General features: G+C 50.9%; 3 protein-coding genes across 3 annotated transcripts in view; 2 read left to right on the top strand and 1 right to left on the bottom strand.

The window, feature by feature from the left end:
* Positions 1–13,192, top strand: part of LOC128714948 (protein dachsous) — a 63,826-nt gene extending 50,634 nt beyond the window's left edge. Inside the window, exons 2-11 of the mRNA XM_053809829.1 lie at positions 3,292–3,472; positions 3,564–4,052; positions 4,122–4,732; positions 4,795–5,260; positions 5,335–5,837; positions 5,910–7,410; positions 7,496–7,868; positions 8,523–9,661; positions 9,739–10,044; positions 10,131–13,192. Of these exons, the coding sequence (XP_053665804.1) occupies positions 3,292–3,472; positions 3,564–4,052; positions 4,122–4,732; positions 4,795–5,260; positions 5,335–5,837; positions 5,910–7,410; positions 7,496–7,868; positions 8,523–9,661; positions 9,739–10,044; positions 10,131–13,192 (8,631 nt within the window). The remainder of the gene's footprint in view (positions 1–3,291; positions 3,473–3,563; positions 4,053–4,121; positions 4,733–4,794; positions 5,261–5,334; positions 5,838–5,909; positions 7,411–7,495; positions 7,869–8,522; positions 9,662–9,738; positions 10,045–10,130) is intronic.
* Positions 13,193–14,855: 1,663 nt separating this feature from the next.
* LOC128712378 (excitatory amino acid transporter) lies at positions 14,856–18,896 on the bottom strand. Its single transcript, XM_053807272.1, has 4 exons — positions 18,713–18,896; positions 16,142–16,496; positions 15,159–16,064; positions 14,856–15,087 (listed from the first exon to the last, which is right to left on the bottom strand). The coding sequence occupies exons 1-4, from the start codon at positions 18,894–18,896 to the stop codon at positions 14,856–14,858; spliced, it is 1,677 nt and encodes a 558-aa protein (XP_053663247.1).
* LOC128715763 (cytosol aminopeptidase-like) lies at positions 16,706–18,533 on the top strand. The gene is made up of 4 exons (XM_053810677.1): positions 16,706–16,807; positions 16,871–16,989; positions 17,071–18,182; positions 18,262–18,533. Exons 1-4 carry the CDS (start codon positions 16,706–16,708, stop codon positions 18,531–18,533), a joined length of 1,605 nt encoding a protein of 534 aa, XP_053666652.1.
* Positions 18,897–19,184: the final 288 nt, after the last annotated feature.

Here is a 19,184-nt window from a genome sequence, read left to right on the forward strand (position 1 = left end):
AAACAAAACTATCCAACCGAACGGTGCGGTGTGGAGTCGTGAACGTAAAACGGTACAGTTCGCAATTCCCGTGCGAAATTGGGTCGCAAGGAAGTTCTCCCACTCGCTCGAAGGCCAATTCCATTCGTTTTTTTTTTGTCTTTTCTGTTGATAACTTGGCTCGAAGAATGCCAATAGGTAGTACATTGTTTTAAAGCGATAAATAATTCTTCTGATATTGGATATCATCAATCTCAGCATTACTTGAATTTTGAGGTTTTGGATTTTTAGTACAAGGATTCACACGTACCTGAATCGGTTACATACTTTTTACAGACTTGCAACATAAAAATTCGATTAAAGCCAACCATTTGTCCAAAGCTGAACACACGCTTCACTCGGCAGAACCTTCCCCGGAGGTCCGAGCAGGAGACAAACGAATGATCAAACCGTTAGTGTGCTGTGTGCTTTAAAATTCTTCACAAACCTCCACCTAAAACATGAACAAACAGAGAAAAATATGAGCTGCAACTGCATCGACTTTCAGTACGCTAGCGAAGAACCTGCGTACCTGCGCGGTGGAGCTCGTCCAAATCGTTAGCACGAATGCAAAAACGCATCCTCCTGAGTGCCTGCGCTTGAATGTTTGCACGTAATCGCATCCACATCGGCACCACACTAAACGTGGCTTCGAGGTCTTGTTGTTTCGTCATCCGCCCGCTTCACCCGCATATCCGCCTTCGTCCCCCTTCCCCATCGCTGATGTTGCCCCGGGAAGGATCTGGAGGTGAAGATAACGTGTTGCGATCGTGAAAAGATCGTGTTAGCCCTCCAGCAGGCAGCACTACAACTTCAGCCGGCCGAGAGCCGGGCAGCAACCAGCGACCCATCTTTCGGTTTCGCTGAATTGATTTATGATCCCATCGAATTAATCTTCACTTCGAAATTAAATGATAAAACCCATGCACCTGATTTGATTAAAACCCACCCGATAGGAGTTGGTGCTTTGGCCGTGCCCAGTAATGCGATCCGGGGAATTCTGCGTTCAGAGACGAAAGAAAAATGCAACTGACTGCGGAGCGAAGGCTGCCGGTCGATCGTTGGTCGGTGTCCATTTGGTGTCATCATCAAATATGCCGTTGTCAACGCGCCGGCTTAGCGTGGGGTGGGCCAAAAAAAAAAACAATACGAATGCCTGCATGGGCACCACGGAGCGCGCGAGAAAAATCACACGTCCAAAAGGCAAAACATGGCTGGGTTGCACTCCCAAAACAGGAGAAAGGACCTTTTTTGCGATCCTTGCTTGTCCACTCGCTTAAATCTAGTGTGTGTGTGCGTGTGTGTTTGTGCGCGCATATGATTCACTGTCACCCTCGCGTCCGATCGTTATCCGCCCGAGAATGTCCGATCGCCGGATCGGATAATATGCGGTAGCGAGACGCATCTTTCAGAAAATCATTAAAAATAAAGGATGAAGGCTCATTTCTCTTCGCTGCCCAAAGAACCAAACAGGCGAACCATTTTGGAATGGTTTTTTTTTTTTTGTTTTTGCCTTGCACTTTTGTTGCCTTTTTTCCTTTTGCTTTGGTTTTGCTTGAGCGAATTTTCGGAAGATGATTTTCTTCTTGTCTCACCACCTCATTCGCTGGCTTGATTTGTTCGCAGCGCATTTTAGCTTCGTGTTGTGTGTGCCTTTTTTTTTGCCACTCACTCTCGCTCCGATCGCTACTGGCCGTACGGCGGAAAGAAAACGTATATATATATATAGATATATATTTTCGAGATAATAATGAAAATAAGTGAGCAACAGCGTTACGGACGGTGGGCCTTAACGTTGTTGGTTTGTGGTTTTTGGCTGCCCGTTTGGTCGCGCAACAGTGCAAAAAAAAAAGTCATCATATGGCCCTGGAGTCTAATCGCCCAACCGCCGGCGCATTAAATCAAGACGCCAGGAAGGACATCAACGCTCGGGCAGCCCGAACATCCCCTGCGAGTGCAGTGCAGTCATAAAAGATAACAGCCCGGGATAAGACAAGAAAACACGAATTACGAATATGGGTATTTTATGTGACTCTTCATCTTCATCTCCGAGGCAATGGCAGTAACCGGGGATATATACACACACACACACACAAACACGTACTAAATCCAAAAGCAGGACTTCGACGGTCAGGGCATCGTTGAACGGGGAAGAATAAACACCAATTGGGCATTACTCTTTTTCGCCCGTTCCTGTGCGTTGCACTCCTCGGCTGCATGTGCAGTTCCACACATTTGTCCACCCGTTTCAATGGGTGGGTTTTGGATTTTACTTTCACCTTTCTCCAGCACGCAAAACATCCACCGCACGGTGGTGATTGTGAAGGATATTTGCGAAGGATTAATTTTATTGGCTACTGCTGGTGGTATCAAACTCACATTCGGCTATAATCGTTCCGGTGAGATCTTAACCGGACCACGGTGAATGTTCACGCAGTAATGCAAGTAGTTGGTCCACAATCCATCCACAAACCTCGAACACAACTTGGGCGAGAAATTTCTGAACGATACTAAAGATCAGTAATTCGTGTATAAATAGACCCCTCTCATTACCAATACGTCCACCAATATCTTGGAAGAGAGCCGTAGTTTATGTCACCAGAAGAAAATGGTTCCCTGTGGTACTTTTACTGGAGCACGAATTAGCCGAACGGGTGTACCGATGCGAAACGATCACTTTACGATCAATCGTATCGGAAACCTCCCCCTCCTTTCATTTCAATAACGCTTACTTGTGGCGCCCACCTGAAGCAAACAAGTGGAAGCGACGAATACCCACACAAACTGACCCGGGAAAGTTGCAACTGCTGAACTCAACTCGTCGCAGCCATGGAACGCACGCGGGACCAATTTCACGGACGGTTCCATGGAATAATTATTATTAATTTAATTCCACATTAGGCCGCACCCGAAACCTACCCCCTCCCACGCCACCCGCGGTAATGGGTCGACGAGGTACTGGGCAGAAGATCAAAGAAAGCGTGCCGACGGTACAGTGCTCGATCAATCTTTCATCTAAGACACGGACGTCGAACGTTGCGCCAATTGCGCCACGTTTGCGATAATCAATGGAAACACGTGTACTGCAGCAAGCGCGCTTAGAATTAATGATGCCCAAACCCCCATTACCCGTACGCCGTAAGGGACTGGGCAGGATTTAGATTTGTTTCAAAAGTCGGCATTCTAACCTATCGTTTCGTTTCATTTGTTCTTCCCGTTTTTTGTTTCCCCACGCCCTCCTCGATCATCGGCTGCGATCGATGGTAATTACAGGTATCGGCTACCGATCCGGACTGTGGCGTTAACGCAATGGTGAACTACACCCTCGGCGAGGGATACAAGAAGAACAGCGAGTTCGAGATTCGGCCGAGCACCGGCGAGGTGTGCATTGCCAGCGAGCTGGACTATGAGACGCGCAATTCGTACGAGTTTCCCATCATAGCGACCGACCGTGGTATGTGACAGGCCTGGGATCTGCAGCAGTTCCTGCAGGGTCAACATGCAGCTAATGGATGGCACTGTGGTGTCTTTTCTTTTCCCCGCAGGAGGTCTCAGTACGACCGCCATGGTGAAAATCCAGCTCACCGACGTTAACGACAATCGGCCGACGTTTTACCCCCGCGAGTACAACGTATCGTTGCGCGAGTCAATGCCCACGAACTCGCTGCTGTCTACGCCGGTTGTTGTGGTTGTGGCGACCGATTCCGATTCGGGCAGCTTCGGTACGATCAGCTATCGTATCGTCGCTGGCAATGAGGCGGGAATCTTTCGTATGGATCGGTTGACGGGCGAAATCTTTGTCACGCGCCCCAACATGCTCTCGAGTCGGACACAACCGTACCATCGGCTAAACATCTCTGCCAGCGATGGTGGAGGTCTTCGCTCCACACATGACGCGGAGGTGTTCATTAGCGTCATCGATGCCACGCAGCGTCCGCCAATCTTTGACAAACCGCGCTACACCTACTACGTCAAGGAGGATGTGAAACGGAATACGGTCGTTGGGACGGTATCGGCAACAAGCAGTAACTCAGGTAAGCCCTTCAGGATGAAGTTTTTTAGTTTCCCGATGCTAATAGACGACGAATTCCTCACCATCTCAGGAAACCGTGGATCACTCCGATACTTCATCTACTCCGGAGATCCGGACGGGTTCTTCGCTATTGATCCGGTCTCGGGAAACATTCGGGTGGCGAATGCGTTGGATCATGAAACTAAACCCCAAGTGCTGCTAAACATACAAGCCACGAGTGGCGATCCGCCTGCATACGGTCACACGCAGGTGAACATCGACATCGAGGATGTGAATGACAACCCACCAGAGTTCGAATCGAACACGGTTCGCATCTCGGTGCCGGAGAACGTGGAGATCGGCTCCCCGCTGTATGAAGCTAACGCGCAGGACAAAGATTCTGGTATGAGCGGCGTCATCACGTACATGTTGGCGGGACAGGGCAACGCACCGAGCGGTGCGAGAACGAGTCTGTTCAGCATTGACAGCCGTAGTGGACATCTAACCTTGGCGCGCCCTCTCGACTACGAGTCCATGCAGCGGCACACGCTGGTGGTGACGGCATCCGACTCTGGCACACCGTCACTCTCCACCAACCTTACCATTCTCGTGGAGGTGCAGGATGTGAACGATAATGCACCCATTTTCGAGCGGAACGAGTATGCCATCACGGTTATCGAATCAACACCCAGCAATTCACAGGTAACCGCGAAGGATGACTTGTTTTGGGGGAGTTCGTATGTACATTCTTGCCTCTTCCACAGATCCTGCAAGTCAGTGCGACCGACGCCGACACGGGTAACAATGCCCGGCTGACGTACAAAATTCTGGGCGAGGATCATCAGCGTACCGGCAAATCGACACAGCTGGCGTCACCCGACGAACCGGTGGCCGAAATTTTCGGTATCTTCCCAAACAGTGGTTGGATCTATCTCCGAACACGGCTTGATCGGGAGGTGAAGGAGCGGTACAACATCACCGTAATAGTGAGCGATAACGGTGTTCCAACACTGACGGCAACCGCACACGTGATCGTCACTATTCTGGACGCCAACGACAACAGTCCAATCTTTGCCAAAAACCTGTACGAGTTTGAAATCGAGGAAAATATGCGACGCGGTGCTATGATCGGTACCGTCTCGGCTTCAGATTCCGATGCGGGCATTAACGCTGTTGTGCGGTACAGCCTGATACCGAGCAACACCAGCTTCCAGGTTAATCCTGTCTCAGGTAAGCAGCTGGTACGCGAGGTATTCCCTGTTCAACATCTTACTGATGAGTATGTCAATGGGTCCTTCTTCCAGGTGAAATAACTACACGTGATTCGCTCGATCGTGAAACGAAAGCCTCGTACGATCTGGTGGTAGAAGCACGGGACCAAGGCACTCCCTATCGGAGCTCACGTGTTTCGGTCCAAATACAAATCCTAGACGTCAATGATAATGCCCCCGACATTGTCGACCCCCAGGAAGATGTCGTAAGCGTGCGTGAGGAACAACCTATCGGGACGGAAGTGGTCAAAGTGCGAGCAATCGATCGTGACCATGGACAGAACGCCTCGATTAGCTACTCCATTCTCAAGGGCCGGGATTCTGACGGATACGGTATGTTCTCCATCGACCCGATGAGTGGCGTAATACGCACGAAAACCTCATTGGATCATGAGGAGAAAACTATCTACCGGTTGGCTGTTGCGGCCACTGACAACGGTAAACCGCCGAAGCAAACGGTTCGGCTGCTACGGATCGAGGTGCTGGATCTGAACGATAACCGGCCTACGTTTACCAGTTCCAGCTTAGTGTTCAGGGTAAGTAAAAACAAAGAGTTATTGGTTCATTTGCATAATCTTAACGTTGATGTTTTTCTTGATTAAATGCAGTTACGCGAAGACGTCGGCGTTGGACACATCATCGGATCGATCAGTGGCAACGAACAATCGGATGCGGAAAATCTCATTTCGAGCAGCAATGATTTGCATATAACCTACACGCTCACCCCGTTGACGAACGATGTGACCGAGGGTGCCTTCGATATAGATCGTAACACTGGAAAGTTGGTTGTCGCTAGGCAGCTCGACCGTGAGCAGCAGAGCGAGTATCGTATGGAAATCCGTGCGCTGGACACGAGCGCTAGCAACAATCCACAGAGTTCCGCCGTCACGGTAAAGATCGAAATAGCCGACGTGAACGATAATCCACCGAAATGGCCCAGTGATCCGATCAATGTCTACGTCTCGGAGGACACTCCGGTCGGTGCGATCGTGTACAACTTCACCGTACAGGACAACGATACTGGTACCAATGCGGAAATTAAATATAACCTCTCCAAGCCCGCACATCTCGCACAGAAGGAGTATTTCGCGATCGACTCCCTAACAGGATCGCTCACCTTGCTTGCACCGCTCGATCATGAAGATGTACAAGAGTTCCTGCTAATCGTGCAGGCTACCGATCAGTCCTCGAACGTCACCGAGCGCCTTACCACCTCCGCCACGGCGCGCATTATGGTGACGGATGTCAATGACAACACGCCAAAGTTTGTCATCCCACAAACGGCGGACGGTGTGGTGTACATTAGCGATTCTCTTGAAATTAACCAAGTCGTATCGCATGTGGTCGCTATTGATCGCGATAGCGGTGAGAACGGTCACATCGCGTACACCTTCGTCGGTGGCAACGAAGATGAACGTTTCACGATCGATGCTAACTCCGGCATTATCCGACTGGCCAAACCGTTCAGCAGCAACTTCATCATGGACAGCGGAAAGCGGAACGCTGTGAGCGGAAAGTATCAGCTGGTGATAGCTGCCAGCGACCACGGTTCACCGCATTCGCGCGAAGCGAAGATTACGTTACAGATCGTCATCCAGAACATGACAAACAATCCGCCGCGCTTCGTCGAGCCAGTGTATTACGTCAACATAACCGAAAATGTTCCGAGCGGTAGTTTTGTGGTGCGCGTCTCGGCCCGGTCCCACTCGGATGCCGGTTCCGGCGGTTCGCTCAATCTCACGTACGAAATACCGAAGGGCATCGGCGAGGATCACTTTGCGGTTGATCCGGTGCGCGGTATCGTCACGACGCGCGGCACATTCGATCGGGAAGCGAAGGACATCTACACCATACCAATCTACGTGACGGAAGGAGGCCGGTTTAAGAAAGCATCCGCTGCTGCCGTTTCCAACCAGGAGATGGCTCAGTTCGATGTAGCTACGCTTGTCGTGCGCATTACGGACGTTAACGATCACGCACCGGAGTTTGTGCAAGGTTCGTGCTATCCGCTGGCAGTACCCGAAAACAGTGAACTCTCGGTCATACACACCGTTGTGGCGACTGATGCGGACGATGGTCTGAACGGCGAAATTACTTACAGTATTTCCGGTAAGTGAAGCATCTTTAATACGATCTTCAGAACTCTCAATTTTAAACAAGCTCACATTTCTCATTTCATTTATTCCTCATACAGGAGGAAACATGGGCAACAAGTTCAGTATCGATCTACACACCGGAGCGCTGACGGCACGTCCACTGGACCGTGAAGTTCACGCACGATACGTGCTGCAAATTACGGCCCAGGATCGTGGATCGCCCGTGTCCCATCAGGGGCACTGCAACATCACCATTCGCGTGGAGGATGAGAATGATAACGATCCTAAATTTGAGCTGCAGAAGTACATCGCTACGATCGATGAGGATGCACAAATTGGAACGACAGTGCTCACTGTGAAAGCCATCGATGCGGACGTCGGCATTAATGCTCGTATCGTGTACTCACTGGCCAACGTTACCGAGTGGCTGTTTAACATCGATAGCAAAACTGGAGTCATCACTACTGCCGGGTAGGTAGACGCTGTAGCTTCAAGAAGTTGCTCTGTGAAATATGTGACAAACTTATACAAAACTAATGTTGGGTGAATCTGAGTCAAATTCATTAGTCTGATGTAAGCATCCTCAGCATTTACGAATCTTTGAGGATTTAAGAATCTCGGGGATTAATAAATTTTGAGGATTCATTCTTGATTCTTGAAGATTCAGGAATCTTGAAACAGGATTGAATCTTCAAACAGAATGAATGAATCTGAATCTTAATTCTTGACGATTCAGGAATCTTTAAACAGGATTGAATCTTCAAACAGAATGAATGAATCTGAATCTGAATTCATTAATCTCCTTCAAGCATCCGCAGGATTTACAAATATTTGTGGAATCAAGAATCTTGAGGATTAATACATTTTGGGGATTCATTCTTGATTCTTGAAGATTCAGGAATTTTCAAACAAGATCGAATGAATCTGAATCCGTTCCAAAGATTTCCTAATCTTCAAGAATCAAGAATGAATTCCCAAAATCCTCGAGATTCTTGAATCCTCAAAGATTCGTAAATCCTGAGCATTCTTTATGAATCTCTCCGGAAAGGAATCATATGAACGACTCTTCTCAAAATATTAATTAAGCACTAGCACTAAATCAAAATCACTTCTCTTCTCCAACAGGCTGTTTGATCGGGAGCGCCAAAATGTGTACAACTTCATGGTAGTGGCGATGGACGGTGGACGATACAACGCTCGCTCACAAAACGTCCCGGTGCAAGTCATCATAGCGGATGTCAACGACAACAAGCCCGTGTTTGATAAGTATCCGTTTCGGGAGCAAATCGGTGCACTGGTACAACCCGGCCAAACACTCTTGCACATCTCCGCTACGGATAGCGATCAGGGCAGCAATGGTGAGATCGTGTACAGCCTGAACGAAAACGCAAGCATTGGCAAGTTTCGCATCAATCCGACGACGGGTGCTTTGAGTGCAACACAAAGTCTAGCGAGCGAAAATGGTCGCTTGCTGCACATCGAGGTTACGGCACGCGACAAGGGCAATCCACCGCAGATAGCGACGGGGTTGATCGAGTTGCGCGTTGGAGAAGTGCAGCAGGAACTTCCCGTGCTGCGATTCCAAAACAGTTCCTACCGGGTAACGCTGTCGGAGAACACACCCGTCGGTCAGCCGGTATTGCAGCTCAGTGCCGTCCGCAGCGATGGTCGTAGGCAGAAGATCATCTACAGCTTCGGTTCGGGCAACGAGGACGGTACGTTCTCGATCGATGCCGTGACGGGTGAGATCAGAATTCGCAACTCGCAAAACCTCGACTACGAACGGTTCAACCGTCTCAAGAGCGAGGGTATTGAGCTGGTAGCCGTAGCACGCACCGACGGTACGCCGCTCCTCTACGGCTACACGTCGATAATCGTGGAGCTGCGGGATGAAAATGACAATGCGCCGCGCTTCACGCAGCAACAGTACGCGGCCTCCGTCTGGGAGAGCAACAGCAAGGGCACGTTCGTGATCAAGGTCGGTGCGTTCGACTCCGACCAGGGAGCGAACGCGCGCATTCTGTACCACATCGTGGATGGAAACCACGACAATGCGTTTATCATCGAACCGGCATTTAGCGGGATCGTGAAGACCAACATCGTGCTCGACAGGGAGATACGCGACAAGTACAAGCTGAAGGTGATTGCCACCGACGAGGGTGTACCGCAGATGACGGGCACCGCTACGATCAACGTGAACGTGGTGGATGTCAACGACAACCAGCCGACCTTTCCACCGAACACCGTCATCAGTGTCAGCGAAGGTAGGTCGATTTGCGATTCGCGCTTCGCGATCGTTACGTGCGGATCAGGAATTTCACTGATTGACATCTATTTTTAGGGACAAGTGTTGGAACGGTTCTTACAACGATCACGGCCAACGATGTGGATACCAACCCACCGTTGACGTACAGTTTCGCCGAGCTGAACGATGACGATGCGACAAGCTACTTCTCGATTGATCGGTACAGTGGGAAAATCATTCTCATACGCCCGCTAGACTACGAGGAGCGGCATGAGTTTCTGCTGCGACTGCTGGCCTCTGATTCGGCCCATGTTGCACGGACAACGCTCACGGTGCGTGTTGCCGACGTGAACGATAATGCGCCGATCTTCCAGCAGATCACCTACCATGCCATGCTGTCCGGTAAACATGAGTTCCATGAGCTTTAAGCTGTTGGGCATTGAAGACACTATTCTTAAATTAAACTCCACTTACTTACCATTCCACAGATCCAACCGATGGCAGCAATACGAACGTGATGATCCTGTCCGTCAATGCTACTGACGCGGATAGTGAACCGAACGCCATCGTTCGCTACTCGATCGTATCACCGAAAGGGTCAGTCACCAACGGGTTCACCATCGACGAATCAACCGGTCAGCTATTCGCCAATATCAGCCAGGTGTCAACGAGTGGCATCGGCGGCACGCTGTATCTAACCGTAAGAGCAACCGATTCTGGCCAACCAGCACTGTCATCCACCACCACGGTGCGACTGGAAATGAAGTCGAAAGGCAAAGCAAACCCGCAGTACGTCCAGAGCCAGTACCGTGTGTCAGTAAACGAGGAAGCTGCACCTGGAACAACGGTGGTCAATCTAATCCCCAAATCGATACTCCAACAACAGACCGGCGTGGAGATAGCATTCGAGATCATCGACGGCAACGAAGACTCCGTGTTCGACGTGACATACCCCGATGGAGCGATTGTTCTGGTGGATCGGCTCGATCGGGAGCGTGTGGACTATTACGAGCTGAAGCTGGTAACGGTTGAGCCTGGCACTAGGCACATCAACCGACCCGACGCGAACCTCAGCACGGTGGTGCGTGTGATAGTGACGGTGGAGGATGCGAATGATAATGCGCCAGAGTTTCAACCGGGCACGTACGAGGCAACGATTGGTGAGTTGGCACCCATCAAGCACTCCATCGCTAAGCTATCCGCACTGGACGCTGATCAGTCGGGTTCGCCCAGTTCCGAGGTGATCTATCAGATCATATCCGGCAACGATAGTGGCATGTTCTCTATCGATCTGGTATCGGGACTGTTGTACACCAACAAGTACCTGGACTACGACCACGGCCAGACGCAGTACAATCTCGTGGTGCGGGCGTGCGATAGCCATTCGGCGCCACGTTGCTCCGTCCATCCATTCACGATCGCGCTAACGGACGAGAACGATAACGAACCACAGTTCCCAGTGCCGGAGTACTTGGAGTTCGTGGGTGAGAATGAACCAATCGGTATCAGTATTTTCACTGCCCGAGCCACCGATATGGACCGTGGACCGTTTGGCATCGTAAACTACACGATCGATAGTGTGCTTTCGGGGTCGTACTCTGGTCTAGACGACAGCTGGAAGCTGTTCAAGGTAGATCCAACGAGTGGAGTCGTCAACTCGAACGCCGTATTCGACTATGAGGAGAAGAACCGGTACGCCTTCGCACTGCGGGCTACCGATACGGGTGGCAAATCCAAGACTGTGCGCGTGAAGATTGTCATCGAGAGCCGCGATGAGTTTAGCCCACAGTTTACGGAGCGTACGTACCGTTTCGTTATCAAGACACCGGAATCCGGCCAACTTCCCGTGGGATATGTGGTGGGCCACGTCACGGCAACAGATCGTGATCGTGGACCGGACGGGCGCATCGTTTACCAGCTCACGACGCAACATCCTTACTTTAAGATGAACCGTACAACGGGTGCCATCCTCATCAAGAAGCGGCTGGACAACGTAGCGACAATGCTGGACGCCGGTCGGGACATCAGCCTGGTCGTGACGGCGGGTTCCGGCAGGCAGGGCTCACTCACCAACATGACGGTGGTCGAGATTGCGATCGACGCGTTGGCCCACCTCAAGGGTAACGAGCTGGGCAGTGGTGCCGGCAGTGGCGGCAGCTATGAAAACTCCCAGTCCGTGTCGGCGGGTGGTGGATTCGCGAATTGGGCAGTCGGTCTAGTCATCTCGCTGCTGCTAATCATAGTTGGTGTCGCGTCCGTGTTCCTCTTTCTGCACATGCGCAACCGTCAGCAGAAGCACGTCAACAAGACCGGGCTGAGCACGGAATCGGTGGGACACTCGAACAACTACGTCGATCCGAGTGCGTTCGATACCATCCCTATCCGTGGATCGTCCAGCGGTGCTGCAGGAGCGGGCCAGTTCGCACCGCCCAAGTACGATGAAATTCCACCGTACGGCGCGAGTTCCAATTCGGGTGCCGCCACCACGTCCGAGTTGTCCGGCTCGGAACAGTCCGGTTCGAGTGGGCGTGGTTCGGCAGAGGATGATGGTGAGGATGAGGAAATCCGCATGATCAACGAGGGTGGTCCACTGCAACGTGACGGGCTGCAACTTGACGGTCGTCTATCGGACGTGTCGGTACAAAACACGCAGGAGTACCTAGCGCGACTTGGCATCGTGGACAACGGGACTACTGGGAATGCGTCCAACTCTTCACGCCGTTGCTCGGAGAGTATGGGACTGGGTAGTTCCAAGGATGCCATGCTACATACGCTACCGATCGACACCCTGCACATGTTCCACGACGACGAGCATCACCGTGAGTCGGACCTTACCAATCTAATCTATGCGAAGCTGAACGACGTCACCAACAACAGTGATCGTGCGAGCAGCGTCGATGAGACGGTCACGAATGCGGGCAGCATAGGTGCCACGGTCGATCACGTCATGATGGGTGGTTATGGCGATGTACCCGTCGTGGGCAATCAACAGGGCATCTCGATGAATGGCTCCCTCAGCTCGATCGTACACAGCGAGGAGGAGCTGACCGGTAGCTACAACTGGGACTATCTGCTCGACTGGGGTCCCCAGTACCAACCGCTCGCGCACGTATTCTCGGAGATTGCGCGCCTCAAGGATGACACACTGTCCGTGCAGAGTGGCAACAGTGGGACGTCCAGTGCGAAAAGCAAAAACTCGTTACACCACACGGTGAAGACGCTACCACCGCCACTGCTAACGAATGTGGCACCGCGGTCGATCAATGTGCCCGTCTTTGCCGGTCGTAACAACCCCGGCAACCACCACGGTGGTGCCCCCAACCAGTACCTGTTGCCCCGCTCACCCATTAGTCATGATTCGGCCGCCGGCTTCAGTACCTCCTCAGCCATGTCGCCGAGCTTCTCGCCGTCGCTGTCACCGCTCGCGACCCGATCACCCTCCATCTCGCCACACGTCGTCTCGACGGGGATGCCCACCTCTCACCATATGGTTTCGCTACCACGACCTCCACAACAGCGAGGACCCGCCGGACAGAGGAAACCGTACTGAGAAAACCCTGTTTGTTTTTTTTTTCTCCTGTCCTGTCGGTACCAAATTTCTCCACCATTCGGATGGCTGTGTAGGTCTAAGGTCCCTTTTTTCCCAAAATCAATGTGTCTGCGAACGCGAGCGCAGCTGAGCGCCCTGTACATACCCAGTCAGTATACTGACTGCTTCCACGAGTTCCAAGACGGAAAAACAAACGTTTCGGGACAGCTCAAACAGGCGATCGAGCGTGTTGTGTCCCGAACAACAATTGTAGTAAATTTCTATATCCGTTCAAAGTTCATCACTCGGTGCGATTCAAACCAAACCTTCAATCCGGGATGTGGGACAGGTACGAGCTGTAAATAGTATAGGGTAAGTGTGTAAGTTGAATGTAATCCGGAAAACAAACGATCCCTCACAAGATCGAGCGGAAGGAGCAACAGTTTTCCTTTTTTATTGTCCGTCCATCCCAGCATCACACCGTATTTTAAACAACGTAGGACGTAATTGTACAGATTTTAGGAGCTTCAGTACTGTAAATACTCTCAGTGAACGTGTAACTCGGCAAACCCGGAGCGCGTGTTTCGGGGGCCGCCAACAGCGACAGCTGTCCGTCTGTAAATGCCAGAGAAACTAATGGGTAGCGCAACGTTTCGCACAGTAGTAGATAGTAGAAGCATAGGATTACATCTCGGTTCGCATTGTGCAAGTCACACACAAAGGCGAACCGCACAAGACTGCAAGCTTTAGGGCTTAGTATCCCATTTTAAGTAATTGGCAAAACCTTTTTTTTAATTATTGTTAACAGGAGTAGTGAAAGCATTTTGTTTGTGGTGTCAGCAAAAGTGAGGGCTGAAACGATGCCGCGTGGTTGTCTGCATTTACTCGTCGGCTCGAGTTGTTCACAGGAGTCGGAAAGGTGAAGTTTTAAGTGCGTTTTTAACCGTTTTTCTTTTAAGCCAAGCTGCCGCTGTCGTTCCGCGGGTGGGAAAGCGGCCAAAACTATTGACAGAACAACCACAAACTACCTAATGTGTAACGTTAAGGACACCAAATTTGGGGGGGTGGGTGGGTCACTTTAACTATCTTCTTCCTTTGGCGCTACACCCTCAGGAGGGTTTGACCGTCATTTACCCCGTACAGTTGGAGTGCTGCGCGTCCATAACGAGATTTAGTACAGCGTGTACTAAAACACCGGGCGCCCCCATCAAGGATCATTGCTGGTATGCTTGGTTCTTTGTTTTATTTAACCGATCGTCCCGATCGTCGGAATCGGAATTGTAATACCCGTTCAAATACATCACCAAGCCACAAACAAGCAACTGCGCAACTGCCATATGTTAGAGAATGAAGGGTGGAAGTAGCTGTACGTAGGAGCGTTTAGAGGCGAGACAGTGTTTATAAATGCAAGAATGTGTCTATAGTTGTATTTTAGGTGAAATAAATATATGTTTTATACGAAAAATAATCAGCATCATTGTGGGACGATTATTCGAACGGTGTTCTGATGAGGATGAAATATCACAACTGGCGAAACCCGCTCCAGGACTGGTTTTTTGATAGGTTTTTTTTTTTTATTTTCATTTTTTACCCCGAAAGCAGTATTCTCACGTGTAGAGTACGCAATATAGTGTGGGATATCAGGTATATTAAAAACCGCGTTGTATATAACACAAAATCACCCTCAAGGGTTGGACACCGGTGTCGATACTTCTACGTTTAAAATCACAGAATTGGGGAAGGATAATTTCCGCTTGCCGTTCACATCCTGCTCGCACTGGTCATCCGACGTCACGTCGTCATCCTTGTAGTACGCATCGATGTCGGAAATTTTCAGCTCGTTCCGGGACAGATGCTCTACCACGGCTGCGGCATAGCAATCGCCCAGCAGGTTATTCGTTGTCCGAATACGATCCCTGTAGAATGCGGTAAGATAGATCTTATCATCAAAGGTGACATAAATCGGGATTTCGACAACTGAACCTACACAAACCAATCGATGGCAAACAGCAGCGTGGCATTGTTGATCGGTGCATCGATCGCGGATAGCGCGATCAGCAGTAGTACGAGCGCTGCAGAAGGAATACTGGCCGAGCTCATAGAGGCGGCGGTTGAGGTTAGGATGACAGTTACCACCTGTCCGACGTTCAGCGTCATATTGCTCATCTGGGCGATAAAGATGGAGGCGACCGCGATGAACAGTGCCGTTCCATCCATGTTGATGTTGCAGCCGATCGGCAGCACAAAGCGCGTTATGCGCGAATCAATCTTCAGCCGCTCGTTCATGCAGCGAAACGTCAGCGGTAAGGCTGCGGCCGTGGATGCAGTAGCGAAACCGGTCAGTATTGGTTGTACCAGCCCCAGATAGAAGCGGAACGGGTTCTTGCGAAGAAACACGAAGTAAATCGCCTGTAAGATGACCCACTGGTACAGGAATACACCCAGCGCAATGGTAAAGATGAACCAGGCCAGCTGTGTCATGACGAAGCCTATGTCGTCGACGCTCAAGATTTTCCCGGCGATCACGCTGCTGATCCCGATCGGCGTTAGCCACATCACACCCGTCACCATCTTCATAATGACGTCGAAAATGGCGGAGAAAAACTGTACCACCACATAGCCCTTGCGACCGATCGTCCCCAGCAGCGTACCGAACACGAGGCAGAAGAATACGATCCCGAGCGAGTTGGTGCCGGAACGGTACTCGACAATTCGCGTCCATTCCACATTCTGCTCGGACCATTCGACAAGATTGACGGAGGTGGATGTAACCGGAGTGGACGTTTGGGACAGCTCCGTACCATTGCCCAATCCACCCGAAGGTTCCTTCGGGACATACACGGTGTGGGCTTGTTGAAGCGCAGCCTGGAAGATGTTGTCCGGAAAGATATTCCTAATGAGGTGGAAAAGAAGTCAAGTGTACGCGGGGAAGTTAGTATTCTTCGAATTCTTGAAGTTTTTTGCGCTCACCGTCCAAGATCCAGCACGCTATCCATAAGGCTCACCGTCTTAGCCTTGCTCAGCGAAGTATCTCTCAATAAGTCGCTATGTACAGCATCGTCCGTAGTCGGATTGCCCGGATGTATTATGAGCGCCAGCGTAGTTCCAAGAATGGCGTTCAACAGTGATGTCGTCAGAAAGTACACGAATGTGCGCAGCGCTATTTTGCCATTTAGTTTCGCGTTTAAGCTGGAAGATCCGCTAATAAGACTCGCTATCACGAGTGGAAGAATCATCAGCTTCAGTACGCGCATAAACAGCTCTCCCGGATAGGCGATAAGCATCAGCGAGTCGCTTGACAGCCCCAAAGGTCGAAAGGTAAATCCTGTGAAGTAAGGTAATACATCCAGTCAAAGGAAGTCATGCTTTTCGGACATCGATTATTTATCTCGAAGCTATTGGAGTCAGAGCATCGTAGCATGCGGGATATGCTATTGCGATTTCGCCTTGATCAGACACGTTTTGTAGCCGCTCCGTGAAGAATCTCCCAGAAGTCCATAGAACCCCGAGAACGTTCGCAGTTGCCGCTTCAACATGCTGTCTATCTTCGCTCGAAGGTGTTTCGGGGTCGTTGGACGCAGCGTACTGCCCAAACCGTGCCATTATTCTACGCAAATTGGTGAAAATCGTGCTGAGGTAAGCGGTGGTTTGGTCATCTTTTTCTATATCCCAAAGCTTAACCATTATTAAACGACGCAGAAAGGGCTCGTTCTTGGGCTGTACGAGCAAGAAATCGATACCGAAGAGCCGCGCCTGTCCCCGACCGCCATTCATTTCGATGCCAAAACCGATGGGCAACTTTTGAACCTCATCAAGGAGTAAGTGGATGATGATATGCCTTCTTGGATCGAACCGATATTCACCTTGGGTGGGATACTTGTGTGTTTCCTTTTGGTCAGATGCAACTTGAAGGGCAAGCTGGGCAGTGTGAAGGTGTTCAACAATCTCGATCCAGAAATCGGCTCGATTGCCATCGTCGGCTTGGGCATTGAAGGCGTCGGATTCAATGAGCTCGAAACGATAGACGAAGGCATGGAAAATGTGCGCGTTGCCGCGGGCATTGGTGCGAAAACCTTAGCCAACGAAGGCTGCACCCAGATCTACGTCGATCCGATGGACTTTCCGGAGCAGGCCGCAGAAGGCAGCGGTCTGGCCACGTGGCGCTACCAGGCAAACAAAACGAAGAAGGACCGTAAGGCGATACCGAAGCTGGATCTCTACGACTCGGCCGAGGTAGATGCGTGGACGCGGGGACTGTTCAAGGCGGATGCGCAAAATCTAGCCCGCAGCCTGTCGGATGGACCGGGCAACCAGATCACACCGACCACATTCGCACAGGCCGCGGTCGATGCGCTCTGCCCGTGCGGCGTAAACATCGAGGTGCGTAACAAGGATTGGGCGGAGGCGAAAAGCATGTCCTGCTTTCTTTCCGTCGCCAGAAGCTCCTGCGAACCGCCGATATTCCTGGAGATCAGCTACTGCGGTGATGATAAGGCCGGCCGTCCGATCCTGCTCGCCGGCAAGGGTATGACGTTCAACAGTGGCGGGCTGTGTTTGAAGCATCCGGAAGACATGGCGAAATATCGGGCCAGTATGGCCGGGGCGGCTACGGTCGTTGCGACGATACGTGCCGCTGCCGCACTATCGCTGCCGGTCAATCTGGTTGGATTGATTCCGCTGTGCGAGAATATGCCGTCGGGTATGGCCTTCAAACCGGGTGATGTTATTACGGCCATGAACGGGAAGACGGTCGCCGTCCACGACACGAACAATGCCGGCCGGTTGATGTTAGCTGACGCCTTCATCTACGGGCAAACCACCTTCAAACCGAAAATTGTGGTCGACGTAGCAACCCTGTCGGACGGCATCATTCATGCACTGGGTGGTGCGGCGAGCGGTGTCTTTTCCAACTCGGACTTCCTGTGGTCTCAGATGCAGAAAGCTGGCGCGATTAGCGGAGATCGCGTATGGCGTATGCCGCTGTGGCAATACTACACTCACAAAGTCACCGGTAAGCTGGAATCGGCCACCTGCGGGTGATTGGAGATTGTGGATGTAAAACCTCGTCTATTCTTGTACCTCGTTCTCAGAGTTTAGCAACGTAGACCTCAGCAATGCAGGTCGTGGCAAGGGTAGTGCCTGTTTGGGGGCCGCTTTCCTGAAAGAGTTCGTTCCGTGCGTGGATTGGGTGCATATGGATGTAACAGGAGTTGGAATGGTTAAGCGTGGAGCGGGAATTCCCTACCTTGAGAATGATCGAATGACTGGACGTCCTACGCGAACACTGATACAGTTCCTTTACCAACTGGCCTGCCCAGAGCAGCAGAAGCAGAGCCTCATCGAAAAAAAGGCCGTACTTTGAAGTTTGACACTCCGGAAGTATCATGAAGTTTGAGCGAAGTCTTAGATTGATACCATCACTATATTCCGTTTGGCGACCAGTTCAAATCAAAATGCTAGCCTAAATTATATCTCCAATAAAACTCCACTAACTCGTACCCTCTTATCGTCTCAGTTGCGATTTGCGATAGTCTTACTCACCTATTATAACTCCCAACAGCACTCCGCTCAGTGTGATGAGTATAAGCTTGTTGTCCGCCAGTACGCGGCTCCAGTTTGCACGGTGATCGGCCATTTTCAGCAGCGTATCTTCCCGGCTCAGCTGACCCGCTTCCTGCTTCAAAAAGCTCTGCTGACTTTGTGCCATCTCGTGCACCAAACACATCCGAGGAAGACGTTTACTGTGGCTAAAAAAAAAAGGCAAAAGACAGTTGACACCGTTGGAACATTCGTTTGCCATGTTAGGCACGTGAACAGCATAACCCCCGTGTGCGATATCTTCCATCGGTCATGTGTGTGGCTACGGTTTAATCTAGCGCGGGGAACCTATTTGCATCGCCAGCAAAGTCCTTAACGAATTGAATTAATCAATGTGACTGTCCATTTCGCCATATCTAGCAATCGCTCAATTGAAACCGTCAGCTGCACCATTCCGTCAAGAATCGGCTGTTGG

The sequence above is a fragment of the Anopheles marshallii genome, chromosome 3 (assembly GCF_943734725.1).
Source record: "Anopheles marshallii chromosome 3, idAnoMarsDA_429_01, whole genome shotgun sequence".
Lineage (NCBI taxonomy): Eukaryota > Metazoa > Arthropoda > Insecta > Diptera > Culicidae > Anopheles > Anopheles marshallii.